At 40.7% G+C, this 10,895-nt stretch overlaps 1 protein-coding gene across 1 annotated transcript; it reads right to left on the bottom strand.

The window, feature by feature from the left end:
• Positions 1-7,274: 7,274 nt before the first annotated feature.
• LOC125241417 (tubulin beta chain-like) lies at positions 7,275-9,157 on the bottom strand. The gene is made up of 2 exons (XM_048149894.1): positions 8,966-9,157; positions 7,275-8,635 (listed from the first exon to the last, which is right to left on the bottom strand). The coding sequence occupies exons 1-2, from the start codon at positions 9,020-9,022 to the stop codon at positions 7,346-7,348; spliced, it is 1,347 nt and encodes a 448-aa protein (XP_048005851.1). The 5' UTR covers positions 9,023-9,157; the 3' UTR covers positions 7,275-7,345.
• Positions 9,158-10,895: the final 1,738 nt, after the last annotated feature.

Below are 10,895 nucleotides of genomic sequence, written 5' to 3' on the forward strand. Positions count from 1 at the left end.
CAAAAAAAATTCAAAAAAACCGGCCAAGAGCGTGTCGGGCCACGCTCAGTGTAGGGTTCCGTAGTTTTCCGTATTTTTCTCAAAAACTACTGAACCTATCAAGTTCAAAACAATTTTCCTAGAAAGTTTTTATAAAGATCTACTATTGTGATTTTTTTCATATTTTTTGAACATAGGGTTCAAAAGTTAGAGGGGGGGGGGACGCACTTTTTTTTCCTTTAGAAGCGATTATTTCCGAAAATATTAATATTATCAAAAAACGATCTTAGTAAACCCTTCTTCATTTTTTAATACCTATCCAACAATATACCACACGTTGGGGTTGGAATGAAAAAAAATATCCGCCCCCACTTTACATGTAGAGGGGGTACCCTAATAAAACATTTTTTTCCATTTTTTATTTTTGCACTTTGTTGGCGTGATTGATATACATATTGGTACCAAATTTCAGCTTTCTAGTGCTTACGGTTACTGAGATTATCCGCGGACGGACGGACGGACGGACAGACGGACGGACGGTCGGACGGACGGACGGACGGACGGACGGACAGACAGACATGGCGAAACTATAAGGGTTCCTAGTTGACTACGGAACCCTAAAAAGGGTGCGTGAAAGAATGCGGATCAGTGCAATCAATTTATGAAGATAGCCTGAAACATCTGACAACGCCTGATTCTGAGTGTGTTGACAACATACCAAATTTTAATGCTAATGCTATTAAAAATAGTTTATACAGGGCCAGACGACAAGAATTAAACGTAAAAAATACAGTTTTCCGGTCATTAAAGGATGTAGTAATTCCAGAAAAATAAAATTGTCTTAAGATTTTCTCTTCTATGAAGAAAACAATATTCTTATTTTCATGACACCCTTTGCTATAGAACAAAGTAGCGGTATGCGGTGCTTGGGGTGCATGGAAGGAGCCTCCCAGTACGACGCACAACGAGTAACTAATTTCTACGAGATATCCCAGCGTCTGGCGCACCCCGGGCAACGGTCAACACCTATGCTGACCGGCGAATCCTTCCACCACGATGGTTTCTTTGAGCTCCAATGCGAATATAAATACATGCGATCAAAAAAGGCACTTTTCAGCGCCAGCCCTGACTGTCATCTCTATAAACATAGAGGGCTTCTCGGAAGACAAAGCACAACTTCTCTCCGAAATGTGCCGCGAGACGCATTGCGACGTTCTATGCATACAGGAAACACACCGTGACACAGGCCACCACCGGCCGCACATACCTGGACTGACACTTGTCGCTGAAATCCCTCACGCAAAACACGGCAGCGCAATTTTCACACGATCTGACACCTTAGTCACTTCCCCGTCTTGCGTGTTGATGGACTCGACGGAGCTGATAACTTTGGACATTGGCCAGTGCACAATCACGTCAGTCTACAAGCCCCCTCCACAGACCTTCCAAGCCTGGGACGTATCCGCACCCGGCGATCACCGGCCGAGAATTGTTCTGGGCGATTTTAACAGCCACAGCGTTGCGTGGGGTTACCGAGATTCCAACCCAGATGGAGAAAGAGTAGAAACATGGGCGGAAGCAAACGGGCTGGTACTCCTTCACAACCCTAAACTACCATCCTCCTTTAACAGCGGGCGATGGAAACGTGGCTACAATCCTGACCTGATATTCGTCAGTGAAGGAATAAGCTCCCAGTGTATCAAGTCGGTCTGCAAACTAATACCAAGAACGCAACATAGACCCCTGATGTGCCGAATCCAAGCTGCTGTGCAACCCATCAGAACCCCTTTCCGTCGTCGGTTTAACTTCCAAAAGGCAAATTGGAGCGAGTTCTCGAACCAAATTGATAAAAACCTAAACGGATTACCAGCAAGGGCGTCGGAATACGACAAATTCATCAAAATTGTCCGAACCGTGTCGCGCCGTAGCATCCCAAGGGGTTGCCGCACACAATATATCCCGGGACTTAATTCCACCTCAGCCGATCTTCTGAGGGCCTACGAAGCACTGTACCGTAAAGACCCTTTCTCTGAAGAGACTATCACAACGGGAGAAGACCTAATGCGCGAAATATCGGCTAGCAGAAGGGAAAAATGGTGTGAAGCAGTAAGCAATACCGACTTGACTCACAATAGCAAGAAAGCGTGGTCGAACTTGCGCAAACTCACCGGTGAACCGCCACCACCAACAAACTCAGGCCAAGTCTCGGCTAACCAGGTGGCCACACAACTTTTGCTCAATGGGAAACCCACTGGCCGTATGCCCAAACCGACACCAATACCTGCTGACACTAAACAACAGCCGCCCACAAATCTGAGCAAGCCCTTCACCCACCAGGAACTTGAGACTGCCATGAAGTCGTTAAAAAACGGTAAAGCAGCCGGCATCGACGACCTGACTGTGGAGCAGATCAAACACCTTGGGCCAGGAGCCAGGAACTGGCTTCTGGAACTATATAATAGCTGTCTCACGTCACTCAATATTCCAAAAGCATGGCGCAAGTCAAAAGTAATTGCACTCCCCAAACCAGGAAAGGATCCGTCGGACGCTAAAAGCTACCGCCCCATATCTTTGCTGTGTCACACCTATAAGCTGCTGGAGCGCTTACTCCTAAACCGCCTCGTCCCAATTATTGAACCGAAACTCATATCAGAGCAAGCGGGATTCCGTCCTGGAAAGTCATGCACAAGTCAAACTTTGAAGCTAACGCAACACATAGAGGACGGGTTCGAGCTGGGCCTGATCACTGGAGTGGTCTTCGTGGACCTAACAGCAGCGTACGACACGGTGAATGTACAACGGCTGCTCGTAAAGGTTAACGACATGACGTGCGACGCCCGATTTACGAACATCCTCCGCGAACTGCTCCACAACCGCCGATTCCAAGTCCACCTGCAATCTACAAAGAGCCGCTGGCGCTCACAAAAAAATGGTCTGCCGCAGGGTAGTGTACTTGCCCCTATGCTGTTTAATATATACACCAACGATCAACCAGTACAGCAGAACACCCAGCGATTCGCATATGCAGATGACCTAGCACTAGCGGCCCAAAGTGACACCTTCGAAGGTACGGAAAAACCACTGTCGGCGGCCTTAAAGGGTCTAACGAGGTACTACGAGGTGAACTGCCTGAAAGCGAACCCCCTAAAAACTCAGTCGTGTATATTCCACTTACGAAACAGGGAAGCAAACAGGCAGCTCAATGTCACCTGGAATGGCGTCGCGGTTGAGCATTGCCCCTGCCCAAAGTACCTCGGAATAACTTTAGACAGAACGTTGTCCTTTAAGAGCCACTGTGTCAAAACACGTCAGAAGGTTGACTCACGTAACTGCCTGCTGCGGAAACTCACCTCAACCCACTGGGGCGCGTCTGCGCAAACCCTTCGCACTACCGGCCTAGCACTTTGCTATTCGGCTGGCGAATATGCGTGCCCAGTGTGGCACCGCTCTACTCACGCAGACCAAGTTACCTCGGCACTCAACAACACCTGCCGTATAATTACCGGATGCGTTAAACCGACCCCGCTCAATAAGCTATACCCTCTGGCAGGAATTGCGCCCCCGGAAACCCGCAGAGAGGTGGCATGTAGAGTTGAAAAATCGAAGCAGGAACAAGACTCAAGACATCCCCTGCATGGCCACAAGCTACCACCGCCCCGCTTGAAGAGTCGTAGGAGCTTTATGAGGTGTACGGAAGCCATCCGAACTCCACCACCTAAGAAGCGACTTGACCAATGGGAAAGTACCCGCGCCCCTCCCGACGACTACGTCCGTCCCGCCGAACTGCTCCCCGCTGGGCATAAGCAGCCGTGGCCGATCTGGAAAGCCTTGAACAGACTGCGCTCCCAGGCCGGCCGCAGTAAGGAGAACTTGCTGAAGTGGGGCGCCCTACACGGCTCAGATACCCAATGCTCATGTGGGACGGCTCCACAAACGATGGAGCACATGCTGTCCTGACCAGCGTGCCCGTTCGCCTGCTCTCAACAGGACCTCCGTGATGCGACAGACAGGGCGATAAATGTCGCTACCTTTTGGGCCCGCACAGTCTGAGACCATCGACACGAGAAGAAGAAGAAGCGGTATGAAAGAAATGTTCTGTGATGGCACGTTTAAGTGTGTCCCTAAACCCTATAAACCACTATATTCTATACACGCTGATGTAGGGAGCTCTGAAATAGGAACAAATGTCGTTCCGTTATTTCTGAAGCATTTGGCGGCAAGATAAAAGTCATCAGTTTACTGAAAAAAATATCAGGACGAATTCTTAGTAATGTTGATAAGAGAGCTAGTTGAGTTCATGTATAAAATAATAAAAAAATAATACTCGGTGTAAACTTGAATGAGTTTTACTTACTGCATTAACCATGAGATAAGGTACCTATAAAACATACTAGTTTGTTACTCCAAATATATAAAGAAATAATGTTTTTTTTCCGAGTGTCCATAGCTGGAACCGGAAAACTGCGTTTTACGAAACCAAAATTTACAACAAACAATCCTATATTAAAATAACCCAAACTAATTTTATTTTTTATTATATAAAATTGACTCATTGAGTATCAGTTGGCTTTAAAAGTAAAATTTTAAACTTATTTCACTGTCCATAATGGGGGATCCATTACTGGAGACCTGCCGTCCATTATTGGAGAAAAAACACCTCTTTTTAATTTGTTAACTATGAAGAAACCAATGGGAGAATATATTCTGCTATACGCTTGAAATGTAAAAGAAGGATAAGACATTCAAGTTTTAACACGCTTAGCGATAGAACTTTTACATGTATCAGTAAAATATCAAAAATAGGCAAAATTTTATCTTACACTGTCCATGATTGGGTCCGTTACCTTAGCATATTTTTTTTTCAAAAATATCACATTTCATAAAAGTGGCGAATAAAAAAAGAAACTCCAAAAAAGTACAGACAGACGATAATAATATTGTACGCTGGCATATTTTCTACTTGAAAGTTTGTTACAAGATAGCCACGCATTGCTGGACGATATAACAATTTAATAATAGGAAGCTATTTAACGGACGTAGGATCTGAAACTATCAGAAGCACTCCTTCGGGTCGGATAATGTAAAAACGCACTTAAGAACCAATTTCCAATTTCTTGGACATGAAGTTGTAGTAGTTTATATATCGTTTATTATTTTTGTATGAATTCAAAATGGAAGACTCAATGAATCGATATATACTATAGCAATTGTATAAAAATCGATGAGTAACAAAAACAGTTAGTGAACATAATAACTCTTTAATTTAAAATTTTAAACTTATTTCACTGTCCATAATGGGGGATCCATTACTGGAGACCTGCCGTCCATTATTGGAGAAAAAACACCTCTTTTTAATTTGTTAACTATGAAGAAACCAATGGGAGAATATATTCTGCAATACGCTTGAAATGTAAAAGAAGGATAAGACATTCAAGTTTTAACACGCTTAGCGATAGAACTTTTACATGTATCAGTAAAATATCAAAAATAGGCAAAATTTTATCTTAAACTGTCCATGATTTGGGTCCGTTACCTTAGCATATTTTTTTTCAAAAATATCACATTTCATAAAAGTGGCGAATAAAAAAAGAAACTCCAAAAAAGTACAGACAGACGATAATAATATTGTACGCTGGCATATTTTCTACTTGAAAGTTTGTTACAAGATAGCCACGCATTGCTGGACGATATAACAATTTAATAATAGGAAGCTATTTAACGGACGTAGGATCTGAAACTATCAGAAGCACTCCTTCGGGTCGGATAATGTAAAAACGCACTTAAGAACCAATTTCCAATTTCTTGGACATGAAGTTGTAGTAGTTTATATATCGTTTATTATTTTTGTATGAATTCAAAATGGAAGACTCAATGAATCGATATATACTATAGCAATTGTATAAAAATCGATGAGTAACAAGAACAGTTAGTGAACATAATAACTCTTTAATTTAAAATTTTAAACTTATTTCACTGTCCATAATGGGGGATCCATTACTGGAGACCTGCCGTCCATTATTGGAGAAAAAACACCTCTTTTTAATTTGTTAACTATGAAGAAACCAATGGGAGAATATATTCTGCAATACGCTTGAAATGTAAAAGAAGGATAAGACATTCAAGTTTTAACACGCTTAGCGATAGAACTTTTACATGTATCAGTAAAATATCAAAAATAGGCAAAATTTTATCTTAAACTGTCCATGATTTGGGTCCGTTACCTTAGCATATTTTTTTTCAAAAATATCACATTTCATAAAAGTGGCGAATAAAAAAAGAAACTCCAAAAAAGTACAGACAGACGATAATAATATTGTACGCTGCCATATTTTCTACTTGAAAGTTTGTTACAAGATAGCCACGCATTGCTGGACGATATAACAATTTAATAATAGGAAGCTATTTAACGGACGTAGGATCTGAAACTATCAGAAGCACTCCTTCGGGTCGGATAATGTAAAAACGCACTTAAGAACCAATTTCCAATTTCTTGGACATGAAGTTGTAGTAGTTTATATCATTTATTATTTTTGTATGAAATGAAAATGGAAGACTCAATGAATCGATATATACTATAGCAATTGTATAAAAATCGATGAGTAACAAGAACAGTTAGTGAACATAATAACTCTTTATTTTAAATTTTAAACTTATTTCACTGTCCATAATGGGGGATCCATTACTGGAGACCTGCCGTCCATTATTGGAGAAAAACACCTCTTTTTAATTTGTTAACTATGAAGAAACCAATGGGAGAATATATTCTGCAATACGCTTGAAATGTAAAAGAAGGATAAGACATTCAAGTTTTAACACGCTTAGCGATAGAACTTTTACATGTATCAGTAAAATATCAAAAATAGGCAAAATTTTATCTTAAACTGTCCATGATTGGGTCCGTTACCTTAGCATATTTTTTTTCAAAAATATCACATTTCATAAAAGTGGCGAATAAAAAAAGAAACTCCAAAAAAGTACAGACAGACGATAATAATATTGTACGCTGGCATATTTTCTACTTGAAAGTTTGTTACAAGATAGCCACGCATTGCTGGACGATATAACAATTTAATAATAGGAAGCTATTTAACGGACGTAGGATCTGAAACTATCAGAAGCACTCCTTCGGGTCGGATAATGTAAAAACGCACTTAAGAACCAATTTCCAATTTCTTGGACATGAAGTTGTAGTAGTTTATATAATTTATTATTTTTGTATGAAATGAAAATGGAAGACTCAATGAATCGATATATACTATAGCAATTGTATAAAAATCGATGAGTAACAAGAACAGTTAGTGAACATAATAACTCTTTAATTTAAAACGTAAATAATAAATTAAATTTAACCAGAACGACGCTATCACTACTCATCTCCTTCTTCCCCCTCTTCTGCTTCTTCTCCTTCAAATTCCTGGTCACCGAGAGTAGCATCCTGATATTGTTGGTACTCTGATATGAGGTCACTTAAATTGTTATCTGCTTCTGCAAATTCGGATTCGTCCATTCCTTCCCCTAAGTACCAATGCAGAAAAGCTTTACGACTAAACATAGATGCAAATTGCTCAGAAATTCTTTTGAATAATTCTTGTATAGCAGTAGTATTACCAATGAATGTAGAAGACATCTTAAGACCTCTTGGAGGAATATCACAAACCGCCGTCTTGACATTGTTTGGTATCCATTCAACAAAAAATTCTTTGTTTTTATTTTGTACATTAAGGATTTGTTCGTCTACCTCTTTCATAGACATTCGGCCTCGGAAGACAGCAGCGACTGTAAGATACCTACCGCGTCGTGGGTCGCAAGCTGCCATCATATTCTTGGCGTCGAACATTTGTTTGGTTAATTCTGGTACGGTTAGAGCGCGATATTGCTGGCTACTACGCGACGTTAGTGGGGCAAACCCCGGCATAAAGAAATGCAACCGTGGGAATGGGACCATATTGACTGCAAGTTTACGGAGATCTGCGTTCAATTGCCCAGGAAAGCGAAGGCAAGTCGTTACTCCTGACATTGTCGCTGAAACTAAGTGGTTAAGATCCCCGTATGTTGGAGTTTGTAGTTTTAATGTCCTAAAGCATATATCGTAGAGTGCTTCATTGTCTATGCAAAATGTCTGGTCAGAATTTTCTATTAATTGATTAAGAGAAAGAGTAGCATTATAAGGTTCAACAACAGTATCAGATACTTTTGGACTAGGCACCACAGTAAAAGGAACAATTATTCGGTCAGGATATTCTTCTCTTAAATTAGATAACAGTAAGGTTCCTAATCCTGAGCCTGTGCCGCCGCCAATAGAGTGAACTATTTGAAATCCTTGAAGACAGTCACATCCTTCCGCTTCTTTCCTTACAACGTCTAGAACAGTTTCAAGCAGGTCAGCACCTTCAGTAAAATGTCCTTTTGCCCAATTGTTGCCTGCTCCAGCATAGCCGGATACAATATTATCAGGGCGAAATAATTCCCCATACGGCTCAGAACGTAAGCTGTCCATCGTGCTTGGCTCAAGATCAACCAATATTGCTCGAGGAACATATCTCTGACACGCTGCCTCATTGTAATAAACATTAATTCGTTGTAATTGGAGATCCGAGTCACCGTGATACTCACCGCTGGGATCAATGCCATGTTCATCACTGATGACCTCCCAGAACTGGAAAGTAGAAACAAATGCTACTGACGGTTGACGCTAAAGTTATCAAATGGACCGTGCAACAGGAGCGGCAGTCGTACTATGCAGTCTGATATCTGAATCTATGAAGAAATAAAAGAACGTATCTAATGTTATAGGAAAATGTACATGTAGAAATATCCATAAAATGGCTTAACACAAAAATAATACGCGAAATTATAGGAATTGATCGAAATGGTTCAACGAGAATCGTATATATTCTTTACACAAAACGCACGATGTGCTTGCGTGCAAGCTGGGATACGATGACTTTATATATGTAATATTGTACGTATGCAGGAGCTAGCTGACCTTGGATCCTATCTGGTTTCCGCATCGTCCAATTTGTACGTGAACTATTTCTCGCATTATTGACGAAAGGACACTAAAATTTTTCTTCTTTGGAAAATTAAATTAGGTACTATATAAAATAACAAAATAAAATAACTGTTTACTAATCTAAATACATTAACCTAATAACTAAAAAAAAGTGTTCAACTCATGGCCTATTAGAAATACATTATTTCAACATGGTCATGCATTAAGTAATAAGATTAGGTGCAGGTTGTATTCGATGCCAGCTACCTTCTGATAGGCCATTATAGCCAAACTACAATCTCAAAAATAGAAATCATTGTAAACATACACTTATTACCTTTACCAAAGATGACAATTATATGTATAAATATATGAGATATCCAAGATAACAAACAGCTTAGGAAAACAGTAGTACAGGGTACGTAGCCGAATGGCACAAACGCTCACGAAACGAAACGCTCGTAGATATCTATCTCTATCGCTCTTGCATTTTGGTGCGACATAGCCCGACTAGTTTCGCGTCGCAGAAATGCCATTCGGCAACGGCACCTGGGTGGCTAGCCGAATGGCACAATCGCTCACGAAACGCTCACGATGGCCCTAAGTAAAAAATAATAATTGTACGTTGAACAGCCTAGGACACTACTTTGGACACTAGTAGGTACGCTTTTTCATAACAGGAAAGCGACAGTACCACGATTCACGTGTAATTTAGAATAAAATGTATTATAACCACAAAATTAAAATTTTGAAAAAATAAATCTAAATCGGTTCATCCGTTCGGGAGCTACGATGCCACAGACAGACACACACACACAGATAGACAGACACGTCAAACTTATAATACGTAGTCGTTTTTGCGTCGGGGGTTAAAAACATTCAATAACATATTAATACATTCAATAACATAGTAAAACAATCGGTTCATCCGTTCGGGAGCTACGATGCCACAGACAGACACACAGACAGACAGACAGACAAACAGACAGACAGCCACGTCAAACTTATAACACGCAGTCGTTTTGCGTCGGGGGTTAAAAACATTTATTTATTTATTTAAACTTTATTGCACAGTAAAAATATACAGTTACAAAAGGCGGAGGCTTAATGCTACATGGCATTCTCTACCAGTCAACCTTTAGGCCAAACAGAGAAGACCAAAAAAAGGTGCGGGATATGTAAAGAACACTAAAGACTTGATTTTATTGGACTACGTTTAATAACATAATTATTAATACATTCAATAACATAGTAAAACACAATAAAAACACTTATTCTAAAACCTTAAATACAAAGGAACATCCTCGCTGGCAGGTAAAGTGCCCAGAAGGCTGGCCGCATTGCCCCGCTGAATAGCAATATTAGCAATGCTAATCCGCTAAGCGAAATATTGGCCAGCCCTCTGGTCACCAGGGTGGCTAGCCGAATGGCACAATCGCTCACGAAACGCTCACGAAACGAAGCGCTAGTAGATATTTATCTCTATCGCGCTTGCGTATTGGCGCGACAGAGCCAGCGGCGTATCGCTTTCGTTTGGTGTCGGAGAAATGCCATTCGGCTACGGGGCCAGACACCTCTATGAGGCGCTTGGACAGCTCCTCATAATAGAGGCGACGCGCACTAGGCCCCTGTTGGATTTGTCATCATAATATTTAAAAATGTAACATTTGAAGGTACTTTTCACTCAAACATTTAAATTTAAAGCAATAATGCTAATTGACAAGAAAACTGGGTCGATCCGGCCACTTTACCTGAGTTGGTTATAAAAGGGGCTGCTCGCTGGCGAGCGATCACTTTTAGTTCTACCAGCGCCACGAACAGAGATAAGTACCTTGATCTGATTATATAATAATATTAATTGCCTGAATTAATTTATGTAATTATTTTAAGTGCCTTAATCTGATTATTTAATAAATATAAATAC

The sequence above is a fragment of the Leguminivora glycinivorella genome, chromosome Z (genome assembly GCF_023078275.1).
Source record: "Leguminivora glycinivorella isolate SPB_JAAS2020 chromosome Z, LegGlyc_1.1, whole genome shotgun sequence".
Taxonomy (NCBI): domain Eukaryota; kingdom Metazoa; phylum Arthropoda; class Insecta; order Lepidoptera; family Tortricidae; genus Leguminivora; species Leguminivora glycinivorella.